Genomic DNA, 21,413 nt, shown 5'->3' with positions numbered 1-21,413 from the left:
ACATGTCGCCTTGGAGAAACACTAGCTTTTTTGCCTTTCATTTCAAGATGATTCAAAAATAGGGGTGGTAATTTCGATTCTTGCTTTATGTTTTAATGCCTTAGCTCTAGTATCAAGTGCAGCTCATGATTTTGCATTCTTATTTCACGCTTTTCTTTGTCGACAGCAGACTAAAAGAGAGACATTTTCTGAAGTAAGATGAAAACAAAGAGGGCACAAAGAAAAGATTCAGGTAAAATGGTGCAAACACGTAGTCATTACATGTGTTACAAGCACCACAGGTCGTATTTCACACAATGGATGCACCAGCCTTAATTAAGATCGTCTTGGTCTGCAGGAAATTATCGACACTGTACAAAATTCCCTCCCGGCCCGTACCACTCATCTTGTACCCACCAAAGGCGGCATCTAGTGCGGTCGTCGGGCTCGTGCAGTTGACTCCGACAGTGCCAGCCTGCAGAGCCTTGGACATGCGCACAGCACGGTCCAGATTATTCGTAAAGACTGAGGCGTACAGGCCGAACTCGGTGTTATTTGCTTTCTGAACAGCCTCCTCCTCAGTCTTGAAGGTGTTGATAGCCACAACCGGACCGAAGATTTCCTCACGCATCACTCGCGATTCCTCGGGCACATTTTCAAGAATAGTCGGCTTGATGAAGAAGCCATCATTGGCGTCACCACCCGCTGTTAGTGACCCGTCTGCCGCCCCGATATCCAGGTACTCCTTCACGCGCTTGTACTGAAGCGCATCGATCTGCGGCCCGTGGGTTGTCGTCGGATCAAGCGGGTCGCCAGGCTTGACAGCGGAGAACATGGCGCGGAACAGCTTGATGAATTTATCGGCGACATTCTCCTGCACATAGATTCGCGAGTTAGCCACGCATACTTGCCCGCTGTTGAACTGGATGCTGAATTGGGTCTGTGCAGCGGCGGCCTCGAGGTCTGCGTCTTCGAAGATGACGGCCGGCGACTTGCCGCCCAGTTCCATGTGCACATGTTTCAGGTTGGACTTGGCGGCGGCGGCTTGGATCTTCTGGCCAGTGAGTGATGAGCCGGTGAAGCTGATGCAACGGACGTCCATGTGTTCGGCTAGGGCGGAGCCCGCTGGGGTGCCGTGTCCAGAGATGATATTGACGACGCCGGGCGGGAAACCGGCCTTTTGGAAGAGCTTGGCGGCAAATAAAGACTAATCCAGCAGGGTTAAGTAAGGATGTAAAAAAGAAGTTTCTTTTTGTCCGAATAGGCCAACGGAAAAGAAAACAAGGAAGGCAAGGAAGAGCGGACTCACAGTCAACGGCGCCTTCTCACTGCTTTTCAATACCACTGTGTTTCCAGCCGATAACGCAGCAGCCATCTTCATGCTAAACATGACGAGCGGGAAGTTCCAAGGAATAATTAACGCCGCTACTCCATATGGCTCTTTGATCGTCATGCTCAGCATCCCAGGAGTATGGGTACTCGCAGTTCCCTGTGCATTCCATGCACCGTCTGCGAAGTGCCGGAATAGGTCCGCGGACATTTTCGCATCAACGAAAATCGAGATTGGGCGGCCTGTGCACAGCGTCTCTAGACGAGCCAGCTCATCCTGGGACTCAAGGAAGAGCTGGGACATCTTGTGGAGGTATTTGCCACGCTCCTCGACACCCAGGTCCCGCCATGCGGGGAAGGCTGCATTGGCGGCAGCGACGGCGTCGTTGACATCCTGAATGTCTGCTTCCTGGACTGTTAATAGGATTTAGAGTTAGATATATGTGACGCGCCTGAGATTGTTTGTGAATGAAGGGCCTGACCAGTTGCCACAACCTCTTTCGTGTAGGGATAGATGACCTCGAAGGTCTTGTTACTTGAAGAATTGCGGAACTGATTACAAAAATCGTAGATAAGTCAGATGTCTTCGGTCACTCCAGTCAAACAGGCCTGGGATTGGGCTCAAGGGCTCACGAGGTCCTCATACTTCGTTGTTAATAAATAATCGAGTTTCGATTGGCTCAGATGCTCCAATAGCCATGATGCAGATCACAAATCCTGAAGGTTCGACGACAATGGGAATGGTAGAGATAAACGAAAAAGCTAAAATTCGCTGAATTAACGAAAGAGCTTCCCAGAAGCTTTACAGATTCGCATGGGTTTAAATAGCTGCATGACTGCCAGCTATATCAGACTTTCCGAAACCCGGTAAACTCTATGGATTTAGTTGTATGCGAACTCACCTATGGAATCTCATCCAAACGACTCCACCGGTCATCTTTCGGTCCTAACACGAGGACAGCAAGGGCATTTTCCATTTCTGGACCGTAGTTCGCTGGGATCTGACAGGCGGGAAGGGGGCCTTGGCCGGTTGGAGTAAATGCTCGGCAGAACTATGGCTCCTCGGCGAGACATTTGATTGGAATATTCAAGTGTTGTTGATGCGGAGAACCCGCTCCTCACAGCGGGGTTGTCAGCGGAGCGGGGCTCGAGAACCTCGGGAAGCAAGAGTCTGGAATCAATTGGGCCTTACTTTCTTCAATCTAATGCTGCAATGTCTGTGTGAGGGGAGTCTATGTGGCATGAGTCTCAGCCTGGAAGATTCACGAGGAGATGATCGCCGGCGGTGCATACGGCACTAGCATTGGCACAGACCTTCGTATGTCGCATAGCCTGAACACTGTATGATGTGTTACGCCGAAATTATGCGATATCTCCGTTGACCGCTTGGGACGGAGTTTGTTGAATCCAAACTATAAAAGCTGAGTGATAAGTCTGACGGAGTTTCATGGAACTAATGTATACTTGGATGTGACCATTGCTGCGCTTTTTATACTAATACATGATTTATTTCGCAATCCCTCGGTGCTTCATGTCCTGCAGGCTGAGAGTGTTTTGATCTCCAGTTCGATTTTCCGAATCAGCCTTGATGTTATCCTCAGGGCCACCAGGACCCTGGAAATGCTTCGCCGTGGGAAGTCTAGTTGAAACAAGGTCAAATTCTTAGCAGTGTACCAATTGGCTACCTTGCACGTTGGATATCAGCTACTTACCTGCCGCGATCATCTCGAGTACCACCCTCATCCTCCGGAACTTTACGGTGGTCGCTACCGGATGCTGTTGCACCAGGGCCGTATTTGACGCCTCTAGATTCGGAGAAGCGTTGGTCCACCATTTCATCGACACCGGACTCGAGTACTATTCAGCTGTCAACAACAATTGCGAAGAGATGGATCATCCAGATAGAAGGAACTGACCAGAATCACTTTTACGGCCCAAGCCCTGCTTGGCCTGATACGAGTTCAGGTCCTTCTCGGCATTAAATGCCGCTTGGCGTAGGTCCTCAATCCGGGGCATTGTATTTGAAATGAAAGTTCGGATAGAATAGCAAGTATAGAATAATGCTACTGGACTCAGTAGAATAGAAAGTTAAGATATGTTGTAGAAGTTGCTCTCGATTTTATCCAGTCGCGATTTATATACACAGCCTTTGAACTATCATCCCATGGCAAAGTCGAATTTTCATAGCTGGTACATCATAGATATGTCATCTAGATCCCCCAAAGGCCTAGAAGATTAAATCAGAGTGGGGCAGAATATACCGGCATGTTTCTTCTGTAAATCACAAAAACAAGGTTGGTGGGCATGATCATCCTGGACCCTGTTCCTCGACTCAAGATACTTGATACTGAATGACTTCATGGTCTCCACCAACCCTAATCGTAACCCCCGATAGAGCGATAAGAGAGGGTCCAGCCCTAGGGCTGGGTCAACCCGGAAAAGCAATTAGTCCGGGCACCTGATGAGGGGATCCAAAGTCCAAAGGCGGTGGAGCTCAGATGAGGTGGGATGTCTTTGTTGACAATCGTTCCTCTCACCGTACATCTCTCTCTCCAGCTGTTAATGGGGAGCTCCTAAGAGTGGGAGAATTTATTTTCTGTTGGACTGTTTAGCCAAGGTGTTCTGTGGCGGATTTGTTTGAGCCCTGCGACATAAAACGTGCATTTCACCATGGCCCAGCCAATCGAGGTGCCGGGGGAGACAAACCCATTGACGCATCACAATGTCGTGGATGCGCTGGTCTTGGCTGCAAGTTCTACTCAGCAGCAAGTGCAAACGGGCACAAAACAGCTGCAACACTGGGAAAAGCAGGGGATGTTCCATGGGATGCTTCAGGTACCGCAAGCAGAATCTTGAGATCAGAGGACCGGGAACTGACTGCCGAGGACTTGTAGGACGTCTTTTTAGATCGCTCTCTTCCAGTCGACGTTCGATATATCGCCATCATTCAACTCAAACACGGCATCGATCGCTACTGGCGCAAGACGGCAACGAAGTACGTGCTTTCTTATCCGCTGATCCGGAGTTTTTTCGCTGGAATAACAGAAACTGATATTTGATGAAAGTGCGATCGCCAAAGAGGAGAAGATCCAGATCAAGACCAGAGCCTTAGAAGCAGGTGTAGAGGAGCCTGCCCGTCAGCTGGCTCTCCAGAATGCGTTGATGATTGCGAAAATATTGCGTTATGAGTTTCCCCATGATTGGTACGGCATGCCCAAAGCCCATATCAATATCTTTGTTACTAATGATGAAATTTCGAAGGCCTGATGCAATGACTTCCATTATTTCCTTGCTCCGATCATCAACTCAGCCAGGCGCAAACCCTTTACAACTTCCTCGAACCCTCCTCATCCTGCTACAAGTCATCAAAGAGCTCTCCACCGCGCGAATCCAACGAACCCGTGTGCATCTGCAGTCGGTATCACCGGAGATTTTCCAGGTTTTGGGAAGAATATATATGGACAAAGTCAACGAGTGGGTGGCTGCACTAGACCAGGGCAGTTCAGATCCAGCATCATTGCTTGAGATTATTGAACAAAGTCTCGTTTCACTCAAAGTACTCCGGCGTTTAATCATTTCTGGTTTTGAGCACCCAGGCCGTGATCAAGATGTACAGAAATTCTGGGACTTGACTAGTACTCATTTCAGCAAGTTCTTTTCTTTTGTGGATGGTTCGCTTCAATTACCAGAGGCCCTGCACGCTGCGATTGAGAAGCACCTTCTTCAGCTGTCGAAGCTCCATGTCGAAATGGCGAGAACCCATCCTGCATCCTTTGCACACTTTGAAAACAGCATCACACTCGTCAACTCATATTGGTCACTAGTTGTCAAGCTCAGTGAAAACTATGTTAGCCTTGGCGCTGATTCTGACACTGAAGGACAATCTCTATTTGAGAAGGCCGGTCTCAAAGCCTTGCTTTTGATCCGAGCATGTGCAAAAATGGCGTTCAATCCGGTGCAAACATTCAAATATCAAACACCCCAAGATAAAGAAGAGCGCAAGCAAGCGGTTGAGCGAATAAAATCCCAGTTGTTTACCCATGACTTCGTGGTGAATGTTATGGAACTTCTTGTGACCCAATTTTTCAGGTTCCGTAATGTTGATTTCGAGGAATGGGAGGCCGATCCCGAAACATGGGAAAAGAAAGAGGAGCAGAGTGCAGAGGCTTGGGAATTTTCCATCCGCTCCTGCTCTGAGAAACTGTTCCTTGACCTTGTAATCCATTTCAAAGATCTTCTTATCCCTCGATTGTTGAATGTTTTTTATTCTTTCGCAAGTGAGTAATCATCTTCTACGCCAGACAATCCGAGACCCAAGCGTTTTATTTTGCTAATCCAGTGACAGCTATCGAAAATCGCAATGTGGTGCTGAAAGACTCGCTGTATTCAGCTGTTGGCCTAGCTGCTGCTAGTCTCGAGCAGCACTTGGATTTCAACGCTTTTCTAGAAAGAACCATGGTCCCTGAGGTACAGATTCAAGACCAAGAATACAGGCTCTTGAGACGGCGGATTGCCTTTGTGATTGGCCAATGGGTCCCTGTTAAACCTGGCGAGGTGAATCGAAATGCCATTTACCAAATTTTCCAACATCTTCTTAATAAAGAAGATCCACTCAATGACTTGGTTGTTCGCATCACAGCTGGTCGTCAGCTTCGCAATGTGCTTGAACCATACGAGTTCTCTCCTGCCGATTTCATGCCATTTGCCCAGTCGATCCTGGGAAGTCTTATGTCTCTCGTTCAGGAGGTTGAATCATCGGAAACAAAGATGGGTCTTCTAGAAACCGTACGCGTGGCGGTTGTTAAAATGGAAAACCAGGTTCGCTCCTATCCATTTCGAAGAAGTGCCTTATTTAACTTGTCTCACAGATCGGCCCCTTTTCTGATCAAATCCTTTCTCTGCTTCCGCCGCTGTGGGAAGAGTCTGGAGAGGAACATCTTATGAAACAGGCAATTTTGACATTACTTTCGTCCCTGATTGTTTCTTTGAAGCAGGAGTCTGCGAGATATCATTCGCTTATACTCCCGCTCATCCAGAGCTCTGTTCACCCTGATTCTGTAAGTGCCATTAATGAGACACTCTTTTTCAATACGTGAATTGACGTTTGATTTCTATCAGGAAACTTTGGTGTACTTGCTAGATGAAGCACTCGAGCTTTGGACTGCTATCATTATGCAAACACCTAGTCCTGCATCTCCGGAGATTCTTTCTCTGCTTCCCTCGGTTCTTCCGATCCTTGAGCAAGGAACTGATAGTGCTCCTCAGGGACTGCAGATTATTGAGTCTTATATTTTGCTTGCCCCACAAGCTGTTCTCAGCGATGAGTTTCGACTCCCTCTCCTAGCCGCCTTGGAACAACTCCTTTCATACACCACCAGACAACGCAGTGGTGTTGTTGCCCGATTAGTAGACATGATGATCCGCGGCGCTCAGACCGTTGACGGTGGAAGCGAAGCAAGCTATAGTGCCATCTCACGATCACTGATAGACAGCTCGTTTCTCCAGTCCCTTCTTGAGGGTCTCTTCACAGCCCATGAAGCGAGTCAAACTACCGGACCTAACCGCAAAACTTCCTACGTTGTCGGTGTTGTGGAAACTGATTATTACTCTGTACTTGCTCGTCTTGCCCTCGCCAACCCCACCATATTTGCTTCAGCCGTCGCGGCTGCGACCAACACAACTCAAGAACAGACCCTCTCCTGGCTTGTTACTGAGTGGTTCTCGCATTATGATAACATCGGTAGCGTGAACCAGAAGAAGCTGCATGCGCTTGCCCTCACCCAATTACTTGCCCTCCAAGGCCCATCAGCCAATCTCTCACAACCTGCTCCTCCGCCATCTTACATCCTCAACCACTTGCAATCTTACCTTAACGTGTGGACCGACATCATAATCGAACTTGCTGAAGGTGGCTCCGACCAGAATGCCGATTACCTTGTCTGCTGGAATGCTCCCGCAGGCTCTGCAACTGCCCAGCCTGAGGCCCAGGAGGCTGAAGATCCTGAGACCACTCGCCGCCGTGAGTGGGACAACGCAGATCCCATTCATCGTTTCCCAATCAGAGACTTCGTGCGACATCGCCTCCATGAACTGATCGTTGCGTGTGGAGGTGCGCAGCGATTCCAAGAGGAATGGCTTGTTAATGTGGACACGCAAGTCGTCTCTGCATTCGGTGCGTTGGGTTTGATCTAAGGCAAAGAAACCCAGGAAATCACAATTTCAATTCTCCAACATATCTACATATCATGTACCTCTTTGCTCTTTTCCCTTTGTTACCTGCATTCTATCTTGCTTGTGTCTTATCACTAGATGGAAAGAGCTTGCGCAAATGTACTGTTCCTTCTTGCATGGAGCGGCATACACAATACACACTTACTCTGGCTAGAGTCTGTACCGATGAGAAGATGAGGAATATTTAAACAGATTTTTGAGAATCTCTTTTATCATTCAAACTTGTCAGAAGGCTAAATGTTTGAACCTGTAGGGTAGTCAGGCTGAAAGAAAGTAGTAAAATCATTACTCCTAGCAACATAGTTAGCACTGACCCCCATGAGGATCATCAGAGCCGTCTCTACACTTACCACATCTGCTCCTCAAAGAAGATTTCTGGAGCCTCAAACAACCCAGCGGGATTGGAAGAGAACATTTGAGCAAAGGGAATCTGGTCCATGGAATCCGAGAAACCAGGAATATCAGGGAATTGCGGGATGTTTGTGGAGTCCCCGTCCCCAGTATAATTGTTACTTATAGTTTCAAGTGTCTCAACGCAGCGCGAGGCATATGGACTCAATTCAACCATTCCCTTGATGACATCAATCGCTTTTTCAATGTCTTCTTGCCATGCTTTGGCTAGTGACGACAGTGGCTCGTTTCGCAGGATTATGATCGGAACCAGAGTTGCCGAGAAAAGGAAGTACAGAGCGTACCAGCAGGCCATTCGGGTGTGGATGTTATTTTCCCAGAAGAAATGAACACTCGTGATAGTGTCGTGGGATTCTTTCAAGCAACGTTCACAGGCGGAGTCTATATAGAAGGAAGAAGACTGATGTGTAGTCCCTAATGACCATTGGCCTCTTGGCGGTGATTGAGTCCATGTCGACATCAAGGCTTTTTGGATCAGATACGGGCGATATATGATCATTCGAAAATGTTTATATCGCCAAGTCATGATAGCATGAGCTAGCGCATGACGCTGTGGCACCTCGGCGTTCTCTTTGTAATAATCAGGGACTAAATCTAGCCATTTTTCTATATATTTATCATCCCATTCGAGAACTTGTTTGGCGGAGGGAGATGGTTTGGAGATTATTCGGTTGTAAATGTGGTTTGTGAGGAGGTGGAACTGGGATTGGACTCGAACGTTTGTGTAGATGGTCGGCGCATTGATGCTGTCCGGGGCGGCGACCGCGGAGACAGTGAGATCGCTTTCTGAGATGTTGAGTGGGAGCTTTGAATCAAGACCAGCAGATGGAATGGCTAGTGGACGACTGAATGTTATTGTTGAACCTGCATCAAAAATGTAGAGGCACCACCATGTGCGTCGGCGGATTTCACGGTATAACAAGTTACCGTCAATACTCGGATGGTCCTTGTGAAGGCCCAAGCCGTAGGCCATTCGGACAGCCAGGCCAAGGTAGTTGTGGCTCGAGTTTGGACGATCTCGCTTTTGCAGATAATTTGAAATCAGGCTTAGGCTCTGCACAAGAGTCAAGCTTCCAACTTCGAGAATTTCAATAGATAGATGGGAACGAGCTTTGTGATAGAGAACTAAATCGTCGTCATTTGGTGCTGTGGCTGACATGAAAGCTCCAATGGCGGCCATAATGTACATCAGGACGTTCCAGCCGTATTTTGGGCGAGATACAATCTCATGATACTGTGCCATGAACAACCCTTGGTGAATGAGGGGATATGAGGTGTGGTATTCATTGAAGTAGTTAGCGACATATGCTTCAATCCTGTGCGCGGGGATATTTCGCTGTAGATTAACTGCCAGTGGCTGTGGTGATTGTGCCTTAGAAGATGGCACATTCTGGGCTGCGGTGGATGATACTGGACCGGAGCAACTCTGGATCAAATGCAGAAGAGCGGCTCCAGATGCAAGACCCAAGTACCCCGGCCGTTCCTCTTGGATAGATAAAGCGGCCATGCCATCAATGCAGCTCTGTGCCTCCGTGTTTCGCTCATCCCAGTCATAGTCTGCACCGCTTATAACGGTGTCCTCGACGTTGGCCGCAGGCAGAAGATCGGCAGAGATCGCTTCCACGGCATTTTCAGTCGAAACCAGGAGTTCCAGACAAGGCTCAGGTATTGCATAGTCGACACCGAGGGACTGACTTGCTGGCGAATCCCGCCCTTCCTTATCTTGTCCTGAAGTAGGTCGCGGCCTTTTCACACTTTCTCGGGCTGTCTCCTCCTCGCTCAAAAGCTGATATTTCTGACTGGTTCCGTTTCGGGCTTGCGATAGCTCGGCTTCGAGATCAACGTCAAGTCCATGGTCACGGATGATCTGGGTGGCGATTCGTAGGGACTCTTCGACTTCTGTCAAGTGCCTAGACTATGTCAGAGCCGGATACTCAGCTCACCAAAACGACGAGACGTACTTTCGAGTGAGCGGACTTCGTGTCGGTTTTTCATAGAGACAGTGCCGACGCCATTGGCGGCATTGCGCGCATACAGGCAGTTCGCGGGAACACTGGGAAGCTTGGTCAATGTCTCGTTCCACCTTCCTCCTGGGTATTTCACCGTACGCGAGCCTTACGACGTCGACACTCGTTACATGCATGCGCCTTGTTCGTGTCGGTCACACTCTGCATATCCGATGCATTTGATCGCAGGTCGCAAAGAGGGAATGCAAAATGCTTCACCCCTCGGCGATTGCGGGGAATCGCAAATGTTCCGATCAAACCGTTAGACCTTACAGGGAAGAAGGTCACCTTTTCACCCAATTATCACCTTTCCAGACTTCTGATTCGCTGCGAGGTGCGGGTAGACCTCGGTAGACTGTACAGACCTCTACCGCACCCTATTAATTTTCCACTTCGCGACACACTGCCCCTGATATATACCTCGCTACTATTGTATATAGCAATCAATCAATCAATCAATACATTTGTCAATAAAGTCAATCTGTTATAATTAATTTTTCTCGGACGAAGGAGTTTGATTGTTATAAAATAACACCAGAATCCACAATCATCAAGTAAAGATCTTCGTATCGCAGTGTGGCAATCGAACTTGAAGCTATCTAATAATTTCTACATACAGTTCTGAGCGATAACAAGCTATTGTATGATTATATTTGATACATTGGTCAATTGCTTTTTCCGAAAAAAGAAGTTGCTCTTCCAGAATCAATTTCTTCCGCACCCAGGAATGGCTGCATCCGTTATAATACTAGATCTCAGTCAAATTGGACTATTACCCAAGCTCTCCAAGAAATAGGATCCTGAAAAGGTCAACGATAGAGAGACGGACATGTCTGAGATCTAAAGAGGGCCACTATCAAAATTATCTTGCGAAGAAATGAAGCAATTACGAACGCTACCATCTTCGCTAGCCCATTGACCGCGCGCATCGGGCCCACGATGTTGAATGATATCCAGACTTTCGCCGATATGTTCACCTAGAGATGATAGGTATTGCTCCGTTGACGGTGCGAGGAAGCTCTTGACGGTTCGGGGAAGCCCTCAAGTGAAAGGATAGCCCTGATGCCACACATGGTTTTTTTCTTGGGGACTACACGCCGGGATGTTCCAAAAGCCAGAGACGTAACTTCGTCTGCGTCTACCACGAGTTGCTTTCTCTCACTTTTAACTAATGAGCAGTTACGGGTTAGGCGATCAACTATCTTCAGTGGCTTCGTGTGGACGTCAAGTAAGCGGGGATTAGCGGTAACTGTATACGGTGGTCCAATAATGTCATCACGATGTTCGGGCGTAAGGGCCCAAGGGATGAGTACTATATAACCAGCCTAGTAGGCAGATTTTCCCATGAGAGAAATCCCCACACTCCAGTATGCAAAGTGCTATCTTGAAGTCTTGCTATACGTGGGGGGAGATTCTTGTGAGTCCTCTCACTAAGAAACAAAGTCCCAGTTGTAAGCTGTCCCTATGAAGTATTATATCTTAATAACTACTTCTATGATACTAAAATGGAGAAAGAAAGGACCGGAGACTGATAGAAGAGGGTAGGATCTATGTACAAATAGGCCTCAATCATTCGCAAAGACATTAGTCCCATTTAGGACATGGAAGGAAGCGACGCAATACCATGCATAAGATAGGATACTTCCAAAGGAAACTCAGAAACAGTGATCCAAACCTATTATCCACACTGTGATCGACTCGTTGCTCATATATCGGGAAGATTTAACAGAACTCGGACCGTATCCGGGAGATACAACTGAAATAATGATGTAGCAAAAATTCAAAAATTTATTGGAAAACTTTAGACATTATAGAGGGCTATATATATCAAAACAAACACAGTCATCAAATCCATGATTAGAAGAATCAGGGAAAAGAGACTAGTCAAGTATCCTTAGTTGGAAGTTTCAATCAGGAGCACTTGGCCGTCTTTGTCGCAGTCACGGTATGAGTCGACGTTGTGCTTACAACCTTGGTGGAAGTAGAAGTAGCACGCTCCGTGATGGTGACAGAGGGACTGTTGGTCACAGTGGATGTCTTGATAATGGTGCTGGTAGAGGCGGGAAGAGTGGTAGTGCTCTTGATGGTAGTCGTCTTAGTGGTCGTCGTGGTGGAGGCAGGGAGCGAAAGCGTGCTTTTAACTGTTGTGCTCTTGACACTCGTAGTTTTCACAGTCTCACCAGGAGCAGTCACTGTCGAAATTTTCTCAACTGCACTTGTAACGGTGCTGGTGACGGTAGATGCCTTCAGAGTGGTGGTCTTGCCCACCGATGTTGTCTCAACAATGGTGATGGTCAAGGTCACGGCTGGGATTGTGGTACTTGAGACCTTGGTAGCCAGAGATGTCACAGTCTCCGTAACAGTGGACGCATGAATCGATGTTGTCTTTGTGGCAATTGAAGTAATGTAATCGGTCACGACTGGCAATGTTGTGGTAACAGTCTTTGTGACAACATCGACATCCGTGACATAAACAGTCACGACATCCGTGACACCCCGCGGAGAAAGGTCACGCTTCATCTTCTTTGTGGCAGCATCACAGCTTACCGTTGTTGTGACGGTCTTGGTGGATGTCTTTGTGGAAGTGGAAGTAACAGTTGAAGTGGTTGCCTTTGTGCTGATGGTCGTTGTACCTCCAGTGCCGATGGTCACGTATTTGGTGGAAGTTGTTTTCCCAGCCTTGGCGCTTGTGGTTTTCACACTAGTAACTGTCGCGGTTTCTGTGACGGTCTTGGTGGAAGCTTTAGCAGTGATTGTTGAAGTTGTGGTCATTGTGCTCTTCACAGTTGTCGTGGTGGCCTTTCCAGTGACGGTGACAGTGTCCGTGGTTGTGGACTTATTAGTTGTGGTAACTGTCTTTGCATCGGGTGTAACCGTTGAGCCCACGTCAACTGTCACGACCGAGGTCTTTGTGGATGTTTTAGTCGGCTCAGTCACAGTCTCTGTAGTAGTAATAGTTGACTTTGCCGTTGTAGTCTTTGAAACAACATCGGGTGTGATTGTCAGAGTGACGGTGGACTTGACAGTCGAAGTCTTGTCAGTCGGTGTTATTGTGGATAGAATATCTGAAGTGGTTGTAACCACAACATCGATTGTACTAGTAACAATATCTGTTGAAACAGAGCTTGATACAGAGGAAGTGGATGTCGAGGTGGCAGTAGCAGTTGCAGTAGTCGATGCAGTACCCGCAACGAATGGTTCACCATCAACATGAGTTAGATCAATCCAGGAGGTTGTGGCGAAGAAGTTATCCAGTTCAAACTGAGCAGCTCCGGTATCGTTGAGCTGTGTGGAAAAAGAAGCACGACCAGAGGTACTCGAACCCGGACCAATGTTACCATATTCTGCAAAGGTGACACCATCGGTTTGTGGGCTCGAAGAAGACCATTCATTCCAGCCAGCAGACTCAACACAAGAGTCAAGGTAAGACTCGATGTAAGCAACTCGAGCGTAGGAATTCCAAGGCCGTCCGAGAGAGATCTTAGACATAGATCCTGCACCGGTCGAAGGAACGATGGTACATTGATCGAAAACGAAACCTCCAGCAGTTGTACTGGTAGCACGCTTGTCTGCGGTGAGGTTGATGCTATCCTCATTGGGCGATATTGTTGTGTTGAGGAAATAGCCAGATCCACTTCCCCAAATCATATCGATATTTCCCTCCACATATCCGTTCGACATCCACAAGTAGCCGTTGATCAACAGCGCATCCTGGTTTCCTGTTACTTGGCAGCCTATTTCATATGTCAGAATTGATTTGGGATCACACAGAAAGATGGATCATGTAACGTACCGTAGAGACTAGCATACTTGCTCGACTTCACAGCAAAACCCAGAGATGCGATATCCTTTTCCGTGCCATTATTATTCACGAAATTGATGTTGATAGCCTGCCAAATATGTTAATACTAGCCGTACCACAAAAAAAGGTAGCCCAGCGGAATATACCTCAAAGTAATTTCCAGTAGCATAAACAGTTGCACTGTCTGAGTTGGATTCATCTGCTTGAGTATCGACACCATGATTGTACTGGATAGTGACCTGGTTGCTAGAGTAATCGTAAGTGGATTCCGAATAGCCAACCAAGATTACGGTCCCAGACTTGCTGATGACAAGCTGTTCCTCGTAGGTTCCAGGGTAGATGAAAATAGTGGGAGTGATCTTAGATGAAGTTGGAATGGCATCAAGGGCGCTCTGGATGGTATCGTATGTGGTTGTGTTGGTTCCAAGGCTGGTCTTCGAGACAATGTACGCTCCACTGGGTGGCGTTGTTCCATCGTATGCCGCAGTCGCAGTCGCAGTAGCAGAGGATGTGGCAGTGGCAGTCGTTGTCGATATCCCCAAGACGGAGGTGGGAGTATCGATGGAGTCCCAGTAAGTCATATCAATCCAGTCTGTGGAATCCATGACACTTTCCAGAGAGTAACTGTCCTCTGTGAGAAGAGTGGCGTAACCGAAAGCCTCACGGGCAGCCTCATTGTTTTCCCAATTTCCGGGACCCGAGTTGTTGAACTCAGCGAATGTGATATAAGCGGTACGAGGGTCCGCAGTCGACCAGACCTTCCATCCAGAGGGGTTGATAACATCAGTCATATAGGAGTTTTTGATCACGACAAGAGCATACTCGGAGTAAGGGCGACCAAGATACACAGTCTCCGTTAGGTCAACGGTAGCATCGGCTGCGGCAGTGAATAAAGTCTGGTCAAAGATATATCCTCCAATAGCACTCAACGAGGCTCTGCTGTGTGCTGTGATTGCCGACTTGGCCCGCTTGGCTCCGATTGTGCAGCCCTTGAAGTAGGCCTTCGAGTAACCCCAAATAAAGTCAATTGCACCCTCGATGTACGAAGACTCGTAATACTGGTAGCCAGTGGTGCTTCCAGTGAGGAGGGTATCCTGCCAACCTTGGAAATAAACAGCTTTTGGGTAAATCAATCATTAGCAATGCCCGAAAGGAGAAAATGATTCAGGCACTTACCGTAGAATGCGATGTGGTTTCCATAGATTGAGGCAGCCAGAGTCACGTAAGATGATTCCGAACCATCAAGATTGTCCGAATTGATGATGTTCACGTTGTAAAATGCGATCTTGGTCGAGGCAGTAGCGACAGTTGCAGTTTCGGCATCAGAGTGGCCGGTTGGCAAAGGAGAGACAGAAAGGCCACGAGAGAAGGTGATGGTAACCTCGTTATCAGCATAGCTCTGGCCGGGATTTCCAGTGGTGTAACCGATGATCATGACAGGCCCGTCTCTGTCAATGGAAGGGACTTGCTCATCATAAGTTCCAGCATACATGAAGATCACTTGAGTGGTGGTATCGTCCGGAAGTGAGGCCAGAGCATCAGTCAAGTTACTATAGGAGCCATCAATGGTTCCACCGACACTGACTAGGACAGCACCAGTGGGAGGAGTGGTACCACTCGTGGGATGAGTCCAGGTAGCTACTGCTGTAGAAGTGGAAGTTGAGATTGAGGTGGTGCTAGATGCGGTGGACGTAGCCGTCGCACTAGCCCCTCCAGTCAGATCATAAGATGGAACGAAGCTATAAGCATCCATATCGAGCCAAGAGGTGGAACCAATCCAGTTGGACAAGGTGTAAGCCTCGGCCTCAGTCTCAGTCAAGTTTGTGGCAAACGAAGCACGGCTGTTAGACCAGCTGCTCGGTCCAGTGTTGTTAAACTCTCCAAATGTAACATAGTCGGTTTGAGGGGCGCTCGTTGACCAGATGTGCCAGCCAGCAGGATTGATATGCTTGTCCAGGTATGAGTTCATGTAGACAACACGACTGTATTCGGAGTAAGGTCTTCCGAGCCAGGTGTCCTGGTAAGTAGTACCGTAGGTAGACGTGTAGGTGACAACACACTTGTCGAACACGTAACCACCTGTGGCAGTGGCTGAGGAACGACTCATAGCAGCGATACTTGCGCCCGCAGTGTTGGCCGCGATGACAGACTGGAAAAAGTATGCAGTCGAAAATCCCCAAATGTAATCGACGGAGCCTTCAATGTAACAGTTCGAGAACACCTGGGTGCCTTTGTTGGCCAGAAGGGTGTCTTGATATCCGATAAAAGAGCATCCGTACGCTTGAACCGTGCCGTAGAAATCAGCAGCGAGAGCAGCGGTGTTGGAGGTTTGGGGATAAGTGTTCTTGAAATCGATGTTGTAAATAGCCAATCCCTTGCCATCGCTGTTCTTGGCGTTTATAACGGGAGTAGTCTCATCTTCACCAGCGCTGGTCAGTTGTCCGTTTGAGACCTCGATGGTGACGGTGTTTTGGGTATAGTCGTTCTCAAATGCAGTTTCACCACGAAGAATGGTCTTTCCAGTGCGAGTGATGGAAATCTGTTCAGTGTATGTGCCGCTCTTGACGTAAATCGTGTACTCGTTTCCGTCACTGGGAAGGGCCGCAATAGCAGCGGTGACGTTTTTATACGGACCCGAGGTCGGGTCCACGACATATGTAGATGTGGCAGTAGCGGCAGAAGTGGTGGTAGCAGAAGAAGTTGCAGTTGTGGCAGAGGTGGCAGCTGAAGCAATCGAAGTTGTGGTGATGACATCTGCGCTCTCGATGGCGGCCAGAACGGAAGAGTCAACCCAAGTGGTGTCTGAGGAAGCATAGGTAGGGTAGGCGGCAGCAAAAACAGCAGCGACGCTGTAATCCGACAACTCAGATGCATCCAAGAGAGAGACATATTGCGATCGAGTCGCAACATTGCTTGAATAAGCTCCTGCTCCAGTGTTGGAGTACTCCGCGATCAAGTTTACTCCATCTTGGGTTGTGGTGTCAACATGAGCGCCAGAGGCAGCAATAAAACTGCCCAACACGGAGTTTCGGTAAACAACAACCATTCCCGCGCCATTAGCAGAGGCCAGAAAGACGTTCTTGTTGGATGCCCCCGACTTCTGGGTCACTGTGACATGGTCGAACACAACCGTCGAGTTATAAAGAATTGACGATGTAGAGGTAGTGCCTTTCATGTAGGCCACAAGCGCGGAACTATCGACGGGCACGATTTCGGTGTTGTAAACATAGATACTCGCGCCTCCGTAGATGACCTTGTCAAGGGCCTCGATATAGGAGTTTGCAACAACACCGAGACCAACGCTAGCAGTGATTCCCAGCGCTCCGGCCGAAACGATTTGGCAATCATAGAAAGCATATTTGTTTCCTTTCAGAACCATTGCGGATGTGCCCGTATTCAGGAAATTAATATTCTTGAAGGCCACTTGTTGAACGTTGTTATTCACAGTCAGGACAACGCCGGCATTGGTGATGGTGACCTCATTCTGGGAGTAGTCATCTTCATTGTTGCTTTGACCGAGAACAGTGACTGTCGGTGTTGCTGAGATGGTAACTGCCTGGGTATAGGTACCAGCAGAGACAGTGACCGTTGGGATCCCATGGCTCTGAGCGTACAAAATTGCGTCGCCGATAGCCGTAAACTGGGCACTGCCGTCAGTTGCAACGGCAACAACGGTTATGGAAGCTGCACTCGAATAAGTATGATTCAACCCCTAATGTGAATGACAAGGTTGGATGCAATCTCACTGGAAGAAGTTGAGGAAGCGGTGGAGCTAGACGAGGACGTGGATGTGGACGTAGCCGTGGCTGTCGGAATGGCAGTGCTGGTTGCAGCAGCTAGGCCGGCAATTCCCAAGAAAGAAAGAAGACGCATCTTGACAAGCCTATTAAGGCAAGCAGAATGGCGTCACACCTGGATAATCTCACGAGTCTAAGACCGGCTTTGAGGGCTCCAAGGTGATCGATGAAGAAATCAAAATGCCATCGATCGCTAGGAGATGTGGATTATATATGACGATTAGCTTTACTATAAATGGAGAAAATTAAGTCAAAAAGATTTATTGAGGCGCTACAAGAAATCTTGTTTCTTCCGCCATGGGCAATCTACATGTCTCAGGCATAAATAGCCGAGGTGTTCATCAAAGTATCAGCAACAACAAGCTTAATCTGGATTGTACCACAAATCCATAGCTCTTGGGCAGTTCCAGGCCCACAGCATCGGGATTCATCAACCAAAATAGCTTGGTCTAGGGATACTGCCTGTGATCATTGTGGCAACGGTCTTGTCCGACCCTATCCAAAAGTCGGATTCGGTAGGCATAAGGCCCCACTGTACCAGTTCTGGACTGCTCCGAGCCTCAATAGTTCAGCTGATGGTCTCTAGTCACAATAATGTGCGCCACGTGGTGCCCCTCTAGGCCCAACTGACAAGTGGCTTGGTCGCTAAGAAGAAATCCGCGCCAATCAATGACCCCTTCACGTAGACGTATAACGGGGAACTATGTGCAAAGCTTAAATAACGCCAATTTTTAGCTTCGAAGTCATTCCCCTGACAAGAGGAGACATTCGCTGACACGTCATGATTTGGCGTACAGGGGTAACTCAAGATTATCCCAGGATCTCACAGGATTTTTATTTCCCCAGCGAGCCAAATCCATCAAAAGCCTGATCAACAATCTCGGAATCGACACGAGGGAATCCGGGAATGTATCCAGAAGCGCATTAGGCCCAAACTACGAATAGCACGTGCAATCTGTGGCGCAGTCCCATCTACTGTAGTGGCAGATAAGATGCAAAACGATAGGGAAAATTTGTTCCGTCTTGCGATTGGCACTTTTGGCTTGCCAAGCCTGTGGATCAGATTTTCCACCAAGAGATTTTCCACGGAACCTACCGGCAACATAGATCGATCGAAGAGGCCCGAAGGGACAAAATACCCGATCGGCCGGAGTTGAGGCACGTGTGGCCAGCATCACGTGTAGATTGTGGTATGTAATGCCCACCGCTGTGTCATTTACATTCTATGGATCAATCATATTGTGGAGATACGGTCGATTGAAATTTATGTACGCGACCGGGCTTGAAACGTAGCCAGAGAACCTAGTGTCAATATAGTAGGATACGGTATCGGCTAGCAAAGCTGGGATCCAATGGAACGAGATACTCAAATTGATGATGTCTTAGATGACTGTACTATCTAAGTGTGTAGGCGGGAGAATGTTGAATATCCCCTGCCTCGTTGTCTAGCGTGCTACGGCGCTGTATTCCGAGTATCCCTGTGAAAGTCTGATGCACACGGGGAGAAGAGGGTCTTAGCGGTATTATGCAGTCTTCCATCTCGACACAAGCTCCTTCGCCCAAGAAAACAAGGTAGGGAAACGGCCCTTATTAGGATTGGCTCGGCCGTATTTTCCATGCCCTAACGAACCGAATTTGGGAGAAAAATTGAAACTCAACACTCTGTAAATAATCAGCAATTTTCTTCGCGGTTCCAGGGTTCCAATCAGATAGGGGGTCCACATAGTGAACCGGTTCTTCTAAGAAAAACCCGGAACTCTAGATAATCTCCTAGTGTAGCGGTGGAAAGCTTGATTTGTATTTTAAAGGCGTTTTTCTTATTATCATTACTAGGAGGGGAAATTCACTAACTTTATGGTCTAGGTACTTAGTTACAGGTAGGAGACTACTACTTTAGCCTACCTCTTAACTTTAAATTTTTTTTCTACCTACTGAACCAGGGCGCTCTACGGCAAGCCTGAGAATGCAGGCAGGATGAGATAGGTCGGCGAACAGACCAACAAACCACGATAGAGGAAGCCTCCCAAAAGGGAAAGCAGAAGCAGATGAAGCGAAGAGAGTGTGAAAGTTGATTCTCTCCCTATCGGAGATGCGAAGCTATATCCTGTAAAGGCTGTATACTAGAAAGATATCCTCCAATCAGAGACCTCCCTAGTGTTGGCCATTTCCCCACTGCAATATGTAGTCTCCCATGTTTTGTTAATAATTGAGAGTCGCGCAAACACTAATCTTTAGCTTCTCCAATCTTCAGCTGCCACGCTATACTTATTTTCGAGTGCTTTACGCTATAGGAAGGTAAGGGAAATTACAGCATCATGAAATTCAGAGAAACACTAAAGTGACAAGATTCCTGAACTTCCGCTGAGCTACCATCAAGCTAACTGATTTTGACTATCCCTCCATCCAAAAGAGACGATACTCATCGAGCTTCCGGTGGGTAAAGAAACACCATCCAGTACATATCGCTTATCAGCTCGCTTGAAAATGCTAATGAAATCAGTAAGGGTACGCTCACTGCCATTCCAGCAAGCGTACATTACCATGTCAAGACTCCTATAGCAGATCAAATCAGTAAACAAAGCCCAATCATAATGTTACCCTGAAAATGTAACTTACCGTCCTTGCTTCCGATCCCACTTAAACTCCGGCCCCTCAGATAATAAATATTCATAAATCACTACCTTGGAATGGCACTGCATTGCAGGCGCCAGACGCTGGAGGATCTGAACACAATATTCATCACTCCAGTTATGAAGAATCCAGCGGAGGAAATAAACATCAGCACCAATAAATGTCTGATCCTGCTCTAGGAAATCCCCAACACTAAACTGAACTCGATCACGCCATTCTGCTTCCGCTGGAATTTGTTCCCGGCCTAGTTTGACAGGGATTGGGAGATCCTGCACTATAAACTTCATGTGCTTAGTCGCCTCTGCCAACTTGTGACATACGACGCCAACGCCGCCCCCGATATCCACAACCACGGCGTCAGGGCGGTCAATAGATGCCCACGAGAATCCATTTACAAGGTGCTGTAGATTGAAACCTTGATCGCGGGAGAAAAACCCCATGGTTGTCCCAAATCGGGATCGGCGATCTGGCCGCTCTTCAAGAAAGCGGTATATCGGCAATGATGTATCGTTGACCAGGTTGTAGGCGGTTTGATTAGGTTCGCTTGAGGTTCCGTATTTCTTGAGAGCCTCAGGGATATGCAGCGTTGCTGGCATGAGTTCATCGAGAAGCATGCCAACCGTTTGGAATGCGCCAGGGTCTGTTGCTAGTAACCGGGATAAAGATGAGTGACCAACTTGACACTCTCCAGCATCTACAAATATTCCATTTTCCATGGCGTGCACAAGAACACGTCTGCATAGATTCTGGGGAATACCACTTGCTTTAGCAATTTCTTCAGTGGAAACCGTCTTGTTAGATGGTTCCAATGGAATTTTAGATGGCAGGTTATATCGATAGATGATATTGAGAGAAGAGAGATCGGTAAACTAAGATTCTGTTAGAAATATGCCCAGATAATTTGTTAGGGGTGAGGATCCACAGTGATAACTTACGCTAAACATGATCTCCGTGAGATTGCGGACTGGGTCATTGACCTGTCGCTTTATCATCTGCGCGATGTCGCCCAGATCATGACGAATACTATGCAAATCCTGGGACAAACCAGCAAGCGAAAGAGTATCCCGTTCGAGTGAAGTTGGAGGTAATCCGTTGGAAGCTGTGTAGGCATCCAGACGCTTTGCCAGGACAAGAGCATGTTCAGCTAATTCAGTAAGGGATGGCATGTTGGGCTTCGTTGTCTTTTCGAGGTAAAAGAAAATTAAAAAGTTTGTTCTGCAAGTAAGT

At 47.8% G+C, this 21,413-nt stretch overlaps 6 protein-coding genes across 6 annotated transcripts; 1 reads left to right on the top strand and 5 right to left on the bottom strand.

Moving 5' to 3' along the window:
- Nucleotides 1-289: 289 nt before the first annotated feature.
- On the bottom strand, nucleotides 290-2,008 carry N7462_007117 (aldehyde dehydrogenase family protein; the record flags this gene model as incomplete). The annotated part of the gene is made up of 4 exons (XM_057078835.1): nucleotides 290-1,186; nucleotides 1,289-1,722; nucleotides 1,791-1,860; nucleotides 1,955-2,008. The coding sequence occupies 4 exons, from the start codon at nucleotides 2,006-2,008 to the stop codon at nucleotides 290-292; spliced, it is 1,455 nt and encodes a 484-aa protein (XP_056931505.1).
- An 806-nt stretch (nucleotides 2,009-2,814) lies between these two features.
- N7462_007116 (uncharacterized protein) lies at nucleotides 2,815-3,324 on the bottom strand (the record flags this gene model as incomplete). Its single annotated transcript, XM_057078834.1, has 3 exons — nucleotides 2,815-2,947; nucleotides 3,021-3,165; nucleotides 3,225-3,324. The coding sequence occupies 3 exons, from the start codon at nucleotides 3,322-3,324 to the stop codon at nucleotides 2,815-2,817; spliced, it is 378 nt and encodes a 125-aa protein (XP_056931504.1).
- A 654-nt stretch (nucleotides 3,325-3,978) lies between these two features.
- N7462_007115 (putative importin 11) lies at nucleotides 3,979-7,500 on the top strand (the record flags this gene model as incomplete). Its single annotated transcript, XM_057078833.1, has 7 exons — nucleotides 3,979-4,143; nucleotides 4,203-4,303; nucleotides 4,374-4,511; nucleotides 4,570-5,585; nucleotides 5,654-6,126; nucleotides 6,177-6,365; nucleotides 6,427-7,500. 7 exons carry the CDS (start codon nucleotides 3,979-3,981, stop codon nucleotides 7,498-7,500), a joined length of 3,156 nt encoding a protein of 1,051 aa, XP_056931503.1.
- Nucleotides 7,501-7,885: 385 nt separating this feature from the next.
- N7462_007114 (fungal specific transcription factor domain-containing protein) lies at nucleotides 7,886-9,945 on the bottom strand (the record flags this gene model as incomplete). Its single annotated transcript, XM_057078832.1, has 2 exons — nucleotides 7,886-9,849; nucleotides 9,912-9,945. 2 exons carry the CDS (start codon nucleotides 9,943-9,945, stop codon nucleotides 7,886-7,888), a joined length of 1,998 nt encoding a protein of 665 aa, XP_056931502.1.
- A 1,922-nt stretch (nucleotides 9,946-11,867) lies between these two features.
- On the bottom strand, nucleotides 11,868-17,631 carry N7462_007113 (putative pectin methylesterase; the record flags this gene model as incomplete). Its single annotated transcript, XM_057078831.1, has 6 exons — nucleotides 11,868-13,066; nucleotides 13,142-13,690; nucleotides 13,750-13,846; nucleotides 13,905-14,875; nucleotides 14,935-17,442; nucleotides 17,505-17,631. The coding sequence occupies 6 exons, from the start codon at nucleotides 17,629-17,631 to the stop codon at nucleotides 11,868-11,870; spliced, it is 5,451 nt and encodes a 1,816-aa protein (XP_056931501.1).
- Nucleotides 17,632-19,927: 2,296 nt separating this feature from the next.
- Nucleotides 19,928-21,352, bottom strand: N7462_007112 (O-methyltransferase; the record flags this gene model as incomplete). Its single annotated transcript, XM_057078830.1, has 3 exons — nucleotides 19,928-20,108; nucleotides 20,172-21,055; nucleotides 21,122-21,352. The coding sequence occupies 3 exons, from the start codon at nucleotides 21,350-21,352 to the stop codon at nucleotides 19,928-19,930; spliced, it is 1,296 nt and encodes a 431-aa protein (XP_056931500.1).
- Between the last annotated feature and the right edge of the window lie 61 nt (nucleotides 21,353-21,413).

Source organism: Penicillium macrosclerotiorum, assembly GCF_028827735.1.
Source record: "Penicillium macrosclerotiorum strain IBT 26536 chromosome Unknown utg000007l_segment0_segment0, whole genome shotgun sequence".
NCBI lineage: Eukaryota > Fungi > Ascomycota > Eurotiomycetes > Eurotiales > Aspergillaceae > Penicillium > Penicillium macrosclerotiorum.
Note: the sequence above shows the minus strand (reverse complement) of the source record. Positions and strands in the feature narration are given on the sequence as shown.